The following is a 15,162-nucleotide window of genomic DNA, read 5'->3' as shown; positions in this document are numbered from 1 at the left end:
TAACATAACATCATGTACTTACAAATACTAGGCATCATATTGGCACTGTATTTACTTATCATCCTAACAATCTAAAAAATGTCTCCTCCAGTTTTCTGCTTGTTTTAAAATTTATCTTTCTTTTTATAATTAATTTTTTGTCTTAGAAATTTTCAATCCTTTTCCAAAGGTAAAAATTTGTAATTTCAGCCAATATTGTTTTATGTATTTCTCATCTCATCCTGGATTATTTACTAACAAATTCCAGACATCAAAAAACTTCACCTGCAAACATTTGAGCTAGTATCTCTGAAAGTTAAAGACATTTAAAAATTATTACACCTTAAAAATCAGCAATAAGTCACAGTTTCATCAAATAAGGCAGGGAATATGTTTACCCATTGTCTTAAAATACTTTGATTACAGCTGGATGCCTTTAATCGGGATACATATAAATTCCATAAATTGTGATTGATATTCTACTAAGTCTCTTTTACATAATGTTTTGTGGCTTAAATTATAAATGTGTAGAGTCAAATCTATAGCAAATCTATTACACTTTTCCTTTTTCTTCCCATTGTGTATTTTCTTAGAAAGTTCTTTTTCATCAACGATAACTTAGTCTCCTTTATTTTCTTTCAGAATTTATATCTTCTTTTTCTTTCATAGTAAATTCTTTAGTTCATCTGGGGTACATTTTGGTGTAAGTTGAGACTGTAACTTGATATATTTTTCCACAAAACCAATTTTTCCAGCACCATTTGCTGAATGGCTTATCATTTTCCATTGTTTTATGGAAATTGCTTACTTTCTAATGCATTAAAGCCTTACCTATAGTACAGTTTATTCCAAAATTTACTTTAGTTAATTACAAACGTACTCGTCTTCTGAATTCTTATTGTCTCTTATTCTTTCTTTCTTCTAGGTTGTCTTTAGTATTATTTCCAAAATGTTTATTTCTGAAAGAATTGACGTCTTTACAGTATGTAGTTTTGCTATCAGTGAAAAAATGATGTCTTACTCAGGTCTTTTGTTTTTCTATGAAATTTTGACATTTTTTTCCACTATGCTTTCTTAAAGTCATTCTAAGTTTTTTTCAAATAGCTTTTCAGTTATTTCTTTTTGGTTTTCTAGATGAAATATACTGTCAATGAATATGCTAATATTGTTTCCTCTTTCTAAATATTATAACACCCTCATTGTTTCCTGTTATATTGCACTGAAAAGAAATTTCCTCATAATGTTAAATAATAACAGTGACAATAGATATCAATTTCTCATTATTATTTTTACATGGTCAGATTTTTAAAATCTATTAGTTTTTTAGAGTTATGAACTGAAATTCTGTTTATGAAATATTATAACATTTAAGTTTTGCTTAATTGCCTCAACATCTATTAATAATAATTTTTGTATAAAATCTAATATTTAAATTATTCTTTACTAAAAAATAACATTACATTATACAACTTCATCCCTTATTTTCCCTAAATTGTCTTTTAGTTCGACATGGCATTAAGAATGTCTACATTAATATGTATAAGTGTCTTTTTTCAAAGTTAAAATATACATTATAAAACTTAAGTATTATCGACTTGATTCTTTTCCCCAAAAGTGAAAATTTATTTCCTCACCAGTAGAATCAAGTCTTAAGCTTGTTAGGAAAGATTTCTACAGAGTCCAGATTTCAAAGAAATATGTTCTCAGTGTCGGATATATACTGTATCATAAGCCTCACTGGAAAATCAAAAGTATTCTAAACTTGAAAATTGGAAATAAAAAAACCCAAAACCCATATGTACATGAATTACTAGAATGCTATCCTTAGGTTTAACTATTTTATTTTGACCCTAACTTTTTACTTCTTTAACTTTTAATTAAATCAAAATATGGTTCATGTTAAAATGCCAGAGCAAATTTATGAGAGGCCTCTCTTCACATTTCTATCATCAAAGTTAACAATATGCTGGTTTATGTAAAAGCCTCCTTCCTCATTCCCTAGTGCCAGCCCGTCACAGTATTTGCAAAGCTTGTGGGAAACCAAGACTGGGAATCCAAACATATGGCTGCTAATATCCTCAAGTAACGCAGATCATCTCACTCAAAACAGTTATCCTTAGCAACAAAGAGAACCAAGTATTCTTCTCATATTTCTTTCGCATTTAGGACATTAACTGATATCAGTTATTTTTTATCATGAATTATCTACATTACACTTCAAATTAACAAGAAAAAATCTACATAGTGTGTTCAGCTGCGTAGGAGACTATATTCAGAGTAGATTCAACAATTACTGAGCACCTATGGGGTATCCTCAAAAAGCTTAGAGGTGAGGAACAGTTATGTGTGCAATACTAAGGGCAATTGTAGAAATCTGTAAAGGCACTTCACTAGAGAGATCAAGAGATGTCACAGATAAAGGTGTTTGAGCTGCATCTTATAGGATGAAGTCTAAAGGAATTCACCAAATGGATGGAAGAGCACAGATGTGAAACAAAGCCATGTTGCTATATGTACTGCCTGCTCCTGTGTGCCCTGTACCCCCATCTTCTAATACTCATCCCAACTGTAATCTATGCCTCTCTCTCTAAACCAGCAAGATCCAAGATAGCGGAGACCAAGTCTGTCTGTTCAGGCTGTGTTTTCAGTGGCACATGGCAGTTGCAAAATAAATATTTGTTAGGTGAATGAATGAACAAAGAAATGAGCAAATGGAAGAAACATTAAACAAGCAGTAGTTCTTCCTCTCTGATATGTTATATGCAAGAAGGGGGATGGAAGCAAAGCACTAGGAGATAAGATAAAAATAGGACAGGCTCCAGTAATGCTGGCTTTTGCTCATAATGCCAAGAATTTTTTCATAAACTTAGTGGAAAGCCATGAAAAGGTCTTCTATACAAGTTGATTCATTTTAAAAATTAAAAAATTCTTATTTTCTTTTATTTTTCCAGCTTTTCTGAGGTCTGAACAAATTGACTTATCAGCAATATTAATATGACTAACAGCCTATGCACACTTTATTCATTGGTGTAGCTAATTCAGATGCACCTTTATCTTCTAGAACATTGGCTTTCAAGCTTTTTTTAGGCAGGAGGATGCTTTTTACCAAGATGATTTTATCTTAAAACTCAATATAAAGAAATAAAAGGGGATCTGCTCTGGTTGAAACAGAAGCAGGTGGATAAAGGTGAAACCTCTGTCTTCTCTACCCAGGCTGCCTGCCTGGGATGACAGATCAGAAGCCACTGTCCTGGAATAGGCCACAGTCTAAAGATAACTTCTCAAATGGAAGAAACTTTAACTGCTTATGTTTTAGAACTGCAGCGTAACCGATTCCTTAACTTGAAGGTTAAATATAAAAATAGTTAGAAGATCTGCCATCTGTTTCTCCTTCTATAATAGATTTAAAACTTTTCACTTCTCTCTGATGAGTAATGTTAGAAGGCATTGTTAATAATCATTAGCCATGTTAAAAATATTTCATTCCAAAAAATAGGTTAAAGCAACTGTGAGTGACAGTAAGCACTGGACAGAAGACTTGGGGACTAGTTTCAACACTCCCCTTAACTAGGGTACAGTCTTAGTTAAGCCATGTAACTAACATTCTCTAGTACATTACTTACTTTTTAATGAAATGTAGTGGTTATTAGAATATACTATTGCATTTCAGATTTTTATGGGCATGACTCCAAGTAAGAAATACATTTTAGACTTTTACTCTGAAATGATTCTATCACAAAGAGAATCTTTACATTCTTAACTAATAATAATTTAATTAATAAATCTTATATTAACTGTGAAAAAACATTTTAAATCTTGATTTATATACACATAAAAAACTTCAAAAATTTCATGAAATAATGCTTACCTTTACTCCATGCTATGCAGCTTAATGTGTTCTATTCTTTTTTTTTTTTTTCTTACTGAATTTCACTTAAAAATGCTGGTCATGACCATGTAAGTTGGTTCTTGTTCCCACAGTTGTGAACCATAGTTTGAAAAACACCAGACAGACTGTATGGCCCTTTCCTTTCTAAAATGATGCAGTACTAACATCAGAAATATGACTTTGATCACAGAAATCTCCAGAATGTCAAGCACTTGATAGATGCTCAGTTATCACTTACTTATGTCTACTGTGTCAAGGACATTATTTGAATATTTAAATTAAATAATTTTAATTACTTAAAATATTTAAGGTGCCAATTCGTTCAAGAATCTTCCCTGATTCCTCTAAAGTCTCATAGTTCACCATCTGTGTCTTTCTTATTATACTAACACAATTAAATATGTTACTAATCTAAGAGATAATATACATAAACCACATAGTAAATCCCCAACCAAAAAACAGTATAAATGGAGCTTATCAGACACTGTCGTAAGTACCCAAATTACAGTAACTCATTTCTTCCTAATGCTACATGGTCAAAGGATAGATGGGGAAACTGAGTCTCAGAAAGGTCACTGAACCAAGTACTGAGTAACAGAAGCAGGTCCTCTGATTCCAGAGCTGGAGCACCTACCCATGGCAGCACAGTGGTTCTAATAAGGGTTACTGATGTACCTCCACTTCCTGGTTTCTTTAAGGTTAGTTACACATATGGTCTGATCCTAACCACTGAACCAGCGAGACATTTGATAGTATCATTCATGTTCTCCCTTTTCTTCTTTTTTTTTTTTTCAACATTTTTTATTGATTTATAATCATTTTACAATGTTGTGTCAAATTCCAGTGTTCAGCACAATTTTTCAGTTATTCATGGACATATACACACTCATTGTCACATTTTTTTCTCTGTGAGTTATCATAATATTTTGTGTATATTTCCCTGTGCTATACAGTGTAGTCTATTCTACAATTTTGAAATCCCAGTCTATCCCTTCCCACCCTCCACCCCCCTGGTAACCACAAGTCTGTATTCTCTGTCTGTGAGTCTATTTCTGTCCTTTATTTACGCTTTGTTTTTGTTTGTTTGTTTGTTTTTGTTTTTTAGATTCCACATATGAGCGATCTCATATGGTATTTTTCTTTCTCTTTCTGGCTTACTTCACTTAGAATGACATTCTCCAGGAGCATCCACGTTTCTGCAAATGGCATTATGTTGTCGGGTTTTATGGCTGAGTAGTATTCCATTGTATAAATATACCACTGCTTCTTTATCCAGTCACCTGTTGATGGACATTTAGGCTGTTTCTATGTTTTGGCTATTGTAAATAGTGCTGCTATGAACATTGGGGTGCAGGTGTCATCCTGAAGTAGATTTCCTTCTGGATACAAGCCCAGGAGTGGGATTCCTGGGTCATATGGTAAGTCTATTCCTAGTCTTTTGAGGAATCTCCACACTGTTTTCCATAGTGGCTGCACCAAACTGCATTCCCACCAGCAGTGTAGGAGGGTTTCCCTTTCTCCACAGCTTCTCCAGCATTTGTCATTTATGGATTTTTGAATGACGGCCATTCTGACTGGTGTGAGGTGATACCTCATTGTAGTTTTGATTTGCATTTCTCTGATAATTAGTGATATGGAGCATTTTTTCATGTGCTTTTTGATCATTTGTATGTCTTCCTTGGAGAATTGCTTGTTTAGGTCTTCTGCCCATTTTTGGATTGGGTTGTTTATTTTTTTCTTATTGAGTCGTATGAGCTGCTTATATATTCTGGAGATCAAGCCTTTGTCGGTTTCACTTGCAAAAATTTTCTCCCATTCCGTAGGTTTTCTTCTTGTTTTATTTCTGGTTTCCTTTGCTGTGCAGAAGCTTGTAAGTTTCATTAGGTCCCATTTGTTTATTCTTGCTTTTATTTCTTCTAGGAGAAAATTTTTGAAATGTATGTCAGATAATGTTTTGCCTATGTTTTCCTCTAGGAGGTTTATTGTATCTTGTCTTATGTTTAAGTCTTTAATCCATTTTGAGTTGATTTTTGTAATGGTGTAAGGGAGTGTTCTAGCTTCATTGTTTTACATGCTGCTGTCCAGTTTTCCCAACACCATTTGCTGAAGAGACTGTCTTTATTCCAATGTATATTCTTGCCTCCTTTGTCAAAGATGAGTTGACCAAAAGTTTGTGGGTTCATTTCTGGGCTCTCTATTCTGTTCCATTGGTCTATATGTCTGTTTTGGTACCAATACCATGCTGTCTTGATGACTGTAGCTCTATAGTATTGTCTGAAGTCTGGGAGAGTTATTCCTCCAGCCTCTTTCTCTCTCTTCAGTAATGCTTTGGCAATTCTAGGTCTTTGATGGTTCCATATGAATTTTATTATGATTTTTTCTAGTTCTGTGAAATATGTCCTGGGTAATTGGATAGGGACTGCATTAAATCTGTAGATTGCCTTGGGCAGTGTGACCATTTTAACAATATTGATTCTTCCAATCCAAGAGCATGGAATATCTTTCCATTTTTTAAAGTCTTCTTTAATTTCCTTCATCAATGGTTTATAGTTTTCTGTGTATAATTCTTTCACCTCCTTGGTTAGATTTATTCCCAGATATTTTATTACTTTGGGTGCTATTTTAAAGGGGATTGTTTCTTTACTTTCTTCTTCTGTTGATTTATCGTTAGTGTAAAGAAATGCAACTGATTTTTGAACATTAATTTTGTAACCTGCTACCTTGCTGAAATCTTCAATCAGCTCTAGTAGCTTTTGTGTGGACCTTTTAGGGTTTTCTATATATAGTAACATGTCATCAGCATATAATGACACTTTTACCTCTTCTTTTCCAATTTGGATCCCTTTTATTTCTTTCTCTTGCCTGACTGCTGTGGCTAGGACTTCCAGGACTATGTTGAATAGGAGTGGTGATAGTGGGCATCCTTGTCTTGTCCCAGATTTTAGTGGGAAGCTTTTGAGTTTTTCACCGTTGAGTACTATGCTGGCTGTAGGTTTGTCATATAAAGTTTTTATGATGTTGAGATATGTTCCCTCTATACCCACTTTGGCGAGAGTTTTTATCATAAATGGGTGTTGAATTTTATCAAATGCTTTTTCTGCATCGATTGAGATGATCATGTGGTTTTTGTCCTTTCTCTTGTTGATGTGATGTATTACACTGATTGATTTGCGTATGTTGAACCAGCCTTGTGTCCCTGGGATGAACCCCACTTGGTCATGATGTATAATCTTTTTTATGTGTTGTTGGATTCTATTTGCTAAAATTTTGGTGAGGATTTTGGCGTCTATGTTCATCAGTGATATTGGCCTATAATTCTCTTTTTTTGTAGTGTCTTTGCCTGGTTTTGGTATCAGGGTGATGGTGGCTTCATAGAATGAGTTTGGGAGTATTCCCTCCTTTTCAATCGTCTGGAAGAGTTTGAGAAGGACTGGTATGAGTTCTTCTTTGTATGTTTGGTAGAATTCCCCGGTGAAGCCGTCCGGTCCTGGACTTTTATTTGTAGGGAGGTTTTTAATTGCTATTTCTATTTCCTTTCTAGTGATCGGATTGTTCAAGCGTTCAGATTCTTCTTGATTCAGTTTTGGTGGACAGTATGTTTCCAGAAACTTGTCCATCTCCTCTAGGTTATCCAGTTTGGTTCCATATAGTTTTTCATAATATTCTCATATGATATTCTGTATTTTTATTTTGTTTGTTGTAATTTCTCCATTTTCCTTTCTTATTTTGCTAATTTGTGCTCTCTCTTTTTTCTTCTTTGTGAGTTTGGCCAGAGGTTTGTCGATTTTATTTACTTTTTCAAAAAACCAGTTTTGGTTTGGTTGATTTTTTCTATGGTCTTGTTAATCTCTATTGTATTTAATTCCTCTCTGATCTTTATTATTTCCTTCCTTCTGCTGCTTTTTGGGGCTTTTTGTTCTTCTTTTTCTAATTCATTCAGGTGGTGGGTTAAATTGTTTATTTGAGATTGTTCTTCTTTTTTGAGGAAGGCCTGTATCGCTATAAACTTCCCTCTTAGCACTGCCTTTGCTGTGTCCCATAGGTTTTGAGTGGTTGTGCTTTCATTATCATTTGTCTCAAGGTATTTTTTAATTTCAGCTTTGATTTCCTCATTGATCCATTGTTTTTTCAATAACATATTGTTTAATCTCCATGCTTTCCTTTTTTTCTCCTTTGTTTCTCTGTTGTTGATTTCCAGTTTCATGGCATTGTGGTCAGTAAAGATGCTTGAGATAATGTCTATCTTCTTAAAATTGTTGAGGTTTCTTTTGTGCCCAAGTACATGATTGATCCTGGAAAATGTTCCATGTGCACTTGAAAAGAATTGTATATCCTATTTTTTGGGGGTGTAATGCTCTGAAAATATCCACCAAATCTAGTTTTTCTATTGTAGTATTTAATTTCTCTGTTGCCTTGTTTATTTTCTGTCTGGAAGATCTGTCTAGTGATGTTAATGCAGTGTTAAAATCTCCAACTATGATTGTATTCCCATCAATATCCCCCTTTATCTCTGTTAGTAATTCTTGTATGTACTTAGGTGCTCCTATATTGGGTGCATATATATTAACGAGTGTAATATCCTCATCTTGTATCACTCCTTTTATCATTATAAAATGTCCTTCTTTATCTTTCTTTATGGCCTTTGTTTTAAAGTCTGTTTTGTCTGAAATCAGTACTCCAACACCTGCTTTTTTGGCTTTTCCATTTGCATGGAATATCCTTTTCCATCCTTTCACTCTCAATCTATATGTGTCCTTCTCCCTAAAGTGGGTATCTTGTATGCAGCATATTGAAGGTTCTTGCTTTATTATCCAGTCTGCCACTCTGTGTCTTTTGACTGGAGCATTTAGTCCATTAACATTTACAGTAATTAATGATAGATGTGTGTTTATTGTCATTTTGAACTTATCTTTGCAGTTGAATTGGTATATCCTCTTTGTTCCTTTCTTCTTCCTTTTGTGGTTTGGTAATTTTCCTTTGTATTATCATGGATTTTATTTAATTTTTGTGACTCCTTTGTAAATTTTTGGCTTGTGGTTACCCTTTTTTGTAAATCTATCAACCCATTACTGTAACTGTTTTTATTAAACTGATAGTAACATGATCTCAAACCCATCCTACTGTTAAAAAATTTTAAAAAAGAAAGAAAAAAATATTCTATATTTCCCTGCCTCCCTCTCCCACTCTCAGTGATTTGTATGTCTTCTTTTATAATTTCATGTTTACTTTATTTGTAATTCATGAGTTATCACCTTTCCAGTTGTGTGTTTCTCATTTCTGTAGCATCCTGCTGCTTTTCTATTTAGAATAGCCCTTTCAATATTTCTTTTAGCATGGGTTTAGTGTTGCTAAACTCCTGCAGCTTTTTTTTGTCTGTGAAACTCTTTATTTCTCCTTCTATCCTCAAGGATAGCCTTGCTGGATAAAGGATCCTAGGCTGCATCTTTTTTTCATTCAGGGCTTTGAATATATCTTGCCACTCCCTTCTGGCCTGTAGTGTTTGTGTAGAGAAATCAGCTGAGAGCCTTATGGGGGTTCCCTTGTAACTTACTCTTTGCTTTTCTCCTGCTGCCTTTAGAATCATTTCTTTATCCTTGACTCTGGCCATCTTGATTATGATATGTCTTGGTGTGGGTCTATTTGGGTTCTTCCTGTTTGGGACCCTCTGAGCTTCCTGTACTTGGATATCTGATTCCTTCTTTAAGTTTGGGAAGTTTTCAGTCATGATTTCTTCAAAAACCTTTTCAATCCCCTTTGATCTTTCTTCTCCTTCTGGGACCCCTATTATGCGAAGATTGGGACGCTTTATATTATCCCATAGGTCCCTTATGCTATTTTCATTATTTTTTATTTGCTTCTCTTGTAGTTCTTCTGAATGGGTGCTTTCTATTGCCCTGTCTTCTAGATCACTAATTCGTTCCTCTGCATTATCTAGTCGGCTTTGCACAGCTATTAGATCATTCCTCATCTCTGTCAATGAGTTTACCCATTCTACTTGGCTCTTCTTTATAGCTTCAATTTCATTTTTGACATATTTTATATCTCTAAACACTATCTCTTTTAATTCCTTCAGCAATTCGATCACTCCTTTTTTGAAATCTTGATCTAGTAGGCTATCGATGTCTATTTTGTTGATCTTTCTTTCAGGGGATTTCTCTTGTTCTTTTAATTGGGAAAGGTTTTTCTGCTTCTTCATCTTGCTCATACCTCTTTGGCACTGTGGTTTATGGATATCAGTTGTTTATTTTGGTCCTTAAGGATTTTATCTATCTGATGCCTATTTAGGAATAGAACTTAGGAAAAAAAGAAAAAAAAATAAGACAGAGAGAGAAAGAATTTTAAAAGAAGGGAGAAAGAGGGTTTGAAAACAGTGTATAATGAATAATAGAAGAGTGAGTTGAAGCAGAGTATTAATCGGGTTGAGACATCCTTTTAAAACCTTTACAAAAAAAGGGGGGGGGGATGAATAGATGTATTTGAAACCTGTGTCTAATCAATAGCAGGACATCCAAACCCAAGAGAAATAGAAATGAATTAAGAAGTAAAGATTAAGAGAGTAATAGAAAATAGAACAGGTAAAAACAGATTTAAAAAAAAAAGGGGGGGGGAGGTTGTCGGTGTTCTCCTGGAGTCTGTGTGCTTTTAATGTGAAGTCTTTCTGTCTTCGTCCTGTTTTGGAAGCTCAGCTTGCTGTTTTCAGAGGCCCTCCATTGGCGCCCTCTTCTGTGCTGCTCCAGCACCTGTTGGCAAGCAGATCGCGCCTCCTCCTAACACTGGGTCAGGCGCAGCTCTCCTCTGCTGTGGGCGGGTGGGTCGCTGCCCCTCCGGATGCCGCAGTCAGATGTTGCAGACTGGCCAGGTAGGAGGGCGGGTCGTGCCCCCTCCCAGCACCTCGGTCAGGGGCTGTGTTCCTGCCCGAAAGGCAGGGGGGCCACTCTCCCTCTATCTGCACCGCCAGTAGCTCCGCTCTCTGTGCGGCTGCGCGCTCCGCCCTGGTTGGCGCTCCGCGGGTGGGCTCGGGGAAGACCGAGGGACAGCCCTGTCCCTGCTCCGAGCCAAAACCCAGCTCCTTGTTTGTCTTTGTGGAGCAAGTTCTCTGAGGGACCAGGATGGAAGGATCCTATCTGCCCCGGGCTGCAGGCCAGTCTCAGTCTGGCCTTTGCGGACGCTAAGCCCTTCCGTGCGGATGCAGGTTTCGCCCCCGCCCTCGCCTGAGTGCTAAGAGCGGAGGATATGGCGGCTGTGCCTGAGCCCCGCCTCTCTTCCCCCGAAAACTTTCCGCGGGTTTTCAGAGATGGGGGTGTGCACCCTTCCCCCAAAAGCACATCAACCTTGCTGTTTTATGGAGGGCCCAGGTTGTTCTGCCCTGTGCACCCACAGCCACGGCGCGCAGCCCCTTGCGTTCCCCCGGGGCTGCCTCCGTGCAGCCGCCCCCGTCCTCCGCCCGGCTTGTGCAGCCTGGCCCTGCCCGCCGCTGCCGGCCCGCGTCTCAGGCTGGGTGTTGGGGGGACGGTCTGTGCCCGTTTAACTTAGTTCTGTTAGTCAAGGGCTGCTCTGTACAGATCCGAGCCTCGGAGGCTCCCCCTCCGTCCCGCTGGCCTCTCAGTTGGAGAGGAGAGACCCAGCGAGCGAGCACCAGTCCTCCTTTGCCGCGCCCTCCCCGCGGGACCCGTCCCGCGCTGCTTTGCCTTTTGTTCTTTCTTTTTTCCTTTTCTCCTACCAGATTTTTGGCGTCTTTATCTTTTGAAGAGGGCGATGTTCTGTCGGAGTTCCACAGGTGCTCTGGTTGGCTGAGTGGGTCTGTAGATGTGGGTCTTGGTGTATTTGTGGGAGAGTGTGACCTGCGAGCGTCCTTCTACTCCGCCATCTTCTCCGTCTCTCCATGTTCTCCCTTTTCTGATAACTCCTGTATCACTGTGGTATACTCCAAGAACACCAGCTGGATGAATGAAATACTGTTTGTGTGTGTGTCTGTGTGTCCATCTATATAAACATAAGATTTTGTAGGTAGACTTAGACTTTTTCATTTCATGCTTATCCAAACCAAACCTAAGATTTTGATTAGTATTTTAAAGGTTAACTCATTATTAATATGCAAAAATAAACTGTAAGACTATCTGGTACATCTGTATGATTCTTCCCTGTAGCACTAGTTCTATTAGCAACTGTGATTTGCTAAACTTGTCCTGGGGCTAAAAATGTTGTACTTTCATAATGTTAAACTCCTGTCATGGTTCTAATCTCTCCATTGTAAATGGCGGGTAACAGCCAGCCACGTAAAACGTGTACTCACTTCTCTGCCACTTTTGTGGGATAAGTCGAGAGAAGAACAAATAGATAGTTGCACTCATGTTGGGTTAAAATGTCTTTGGCATATCAAGTGGCCCTTTTAATGGTAGAAGGATGGCAAACAATAGACAAAAATTAAAATTAAGGAAGCATCACAAAGGAATCTTGAGACCAAAAAAAAAAAAGCATCCTAACCTGCTGGAATGATAATCTCTAAAGCTCTCACTTGATTAATTACCAACAAATAATGAAAGACATTAACTAAGAGAAATAATCACTTAAGATAAGTCTGACACAAATATCTTAAAAAAAAAAAAACCCTCCATCATTTTGTGTTAACTGCGCCCTCTCCAGGCATTTCTGTAACAAATACTTGTTTTTTAATTACATACCAGGGGTGCCAAACTGGATGCAGTTTTCCAGAGTCCTGGCATAGTCAGGATCACTTAATTTAATGAGGTGAAGACTATTGGTTTTTTCCATGTTCTTGATCCATTTATTAGCCTGACCTTGAGGATCTATCATCAGAGGCCACCTTCTTGCATTCCTGAGAAGAAAGACGATGCGGTCAAGCCACGATCCGTTTTTATGCTATTTTACAATGCATACATCGCTTTCTTACAGTTTATGCTTTGTAATAATATTTTACTTTTTGACTTGTTATAAGACACTGTGTTCTTGAAACAGAGACATTTAAATTGAGCAGGCTACTAGAGTGGCAACTATAAAAGCCATCTGGCAAACTTAACACAAATTCTTTTACTCCTTCTGAAAAATTTCAATGTTAAATTCTCTTTTTGAAAATATTTACTGCTCTTGCTAACTAAGTCACAGTGATGACCAATAAGAGGACTACAAATCAGGAAACTTCAGTTCTTCACTAGGCCCTGCCGTTAATTACTCATGTGAACTTGAGCAAGCCACTTCACTCCCTCAACTTCTGTCTGCTGTCACACTGTACAAGAGGGAGAGAGACATCTCTTTCTTTGAAGTCTGACCATTAAAGATATAATGTTCGGAAAAAAAGGGTGAAAAGCAAAATTTATATCATTAACCTTCATAATAGCCATTGACTTGTAAGTGTTAACACAATTGTTGACCCAGTAATTGTTTCAAACACTTGAATATTTAATGGCCCATACATATTTTACTACGTACTTGCCTAGAAACTGAGCTTCTTACAACAGAAATATGTTCCCTGAAAGTCGGGGTTTTTACATTGTTAGAAAGCTCAAACGTATTGCTTTATCCTCCCTCACATCCCCCTTTTATGATAAGAATGAGCGCAGTGAACCATGAGGCACCCAGTTTATTGCCCAGGGTGTTGTGGGTCACAAAGAGTTAACCAGTATCTGCCATTACCACATGGCATCTAACAATACAGCCTTCTGCTGCGTGTGAAATGTAACCAGCACTAAGATTACTGCTCTTTTTCTTTCTCTTAGAAGTTTCAGTGAGCACAAGTCATAATTTTGGCCAGTTTCCTAAAAATACTGTCATATTCTTCAAAAGTGAGCACAGAAAATTCATGAAGAGCATCAGAAGAGCAGGAGCAGAAAATAAAAGGTGACTGGGTTAAAGAAAGAAAAAAAAAAGTTGGGATGAAACAGGATAATATACTCAATTTCATCTCATTATAACATGAATTTAGAATTTCTTTGGGTAATTTGTCCCAAATGGAAGTAATCATAGTCCTCCAATGTTGGCATTATATAATGTGTTAGTCAGCTCTGGCTGCTATAAAGAAGTACTGCAGACTGTTTTAAACAATAGAAATTTGTTTCCTCACAGTTCTGGAGGCTGGAAGTTCAAGATCAAGGTTCTGGCAAGTTTGGTTTCTCCAGAGGCCTCTAGCCTTGGCATACAGACAACACAGCCCTCTTGCTGTGTCCTCAGACAGCCTTTGCTCTGTACGCACATCCCTGGTGTCTCTTCCTGTCTTTATATGGACACCTAGTCCTATTTGAGAGGGCTCCAATTTCATGATCGCATTTAAACTTAATTACCCCTTGAAGGCCCTGTTTCTAGATACAATCACATTGGGGGTTGTATCTTCAACATATGAATTTGCCAGGGAGGGGGAACATAATTCATTTAGGAAGAAATGAGATCAAAAGAGTAGTATAATATCTTAGATGCAGCCAATTAATAAAAAGAGAATCATATCCATAAGAAACTAAAAGGAAAGAGAGGGAAATTAGAAAGGAACAAAACTTATAAATATGTAAAAGTTTCATTCTGCTACATTTCAGAAATATTTTTAAATCGGGAGGATTTATGTGAGCAATAGATAGCATTTATGCTTCCATAAAGAAATTGAATGACTCACTCTTCCTTCTGTTGCTTCCACACTTTTTAGCCACAATACCCACATTCATGCTGTTTCTTTATCCAAAATGCACTTCCTCCCCCAGTGTTTCATGTTCAAGTACTACTCATGTTTCAAGGTCAACTCAAATGCTATGCAGCCAACAAAGCATATCTTGATTTCTTTTCTCTCTGAACTTCTTTAGCCATTCATCCATACTACATTTATGGTACTTTCATATAATGATAATATTCTATTAAGGTAATTCTATAGTTTCTTAACTGCATCACCCAACTAAACTGTGTGTTTTTTGAGGGAAGGGTCCATGCTGATTTTTCTTTACCCTCTTTCCCTGCATCAAATAAAGTTTGCATATAATTATCTGCTGAAAAGAAAATAGCAAAAAAAATCTGACAAACACCATACAAGTTAACTCTTTCAAAAAATGGACATTTTATAACAGATTATCCTGCACAGGCAATACCTGTCCAAAGAACATCTCCAAATCAGAGGAAAGGACTTCTGGTGTTGACCAAGCGGAGCTAAGTCTGTTACAGGCGATCTCTGCCACTGATTACAATGAAAACTTCTGGGTGAAATACAAAAATCAACTACTTGCAGATTCTAAAAAGTAACAACAAGTGAACTGGAGGAATGTTAAAACTTGAGGAATGACCAATACAGAGTGGTGAGTTTC

The 15,162-nt window shown here is 36.9% G+C and overlaps 1 protein-coding gene across 2 annotated transcripts in view; it reads right to left on the bottom strand.

Annotated features, from left to right (window-relative positions):
- DNAH7 (dynein axonemal heavy chain 7) overlaps positions 1-15,162 on the bottom strand; it is a 220,400-nt gene that overhangs the window by 54,310 nt on the left and 150,928 nt on the right. For both annotated transcript variants that reach the window (XM_064485137.1, XM_010979732.3), the window contains exon 48: positions 12,550-12,704. In XM_064485137.1, coding sequence (XP_064341207.1) covers positions 12,550-12,704 — 155 coding nt within the window. The remainder of the gene's footprint in view (positions 1-12,549; positions 12,705-15,162) is intronic.

Source organism: Camelus dromedarius, chromosome 4 (assembly GCF_036321535.1).
Source record: "Camelus dromedarius isolate mCamDro1 chromosome 4, mCamDro1.pat, whole genome shotgun sequence".
NCBI classification, from domain to species: domain Eukaryota; kingdom Metazoa; phylum Chordata; class Mammalia; order Artiodactyla; family Camelidae; genus Camelus; species Camelus dromedarius.
Note: the sequence above shows the minus strand (reverse complement) of the source record. Positions and strands in the feature narration are given on the sequence as shown.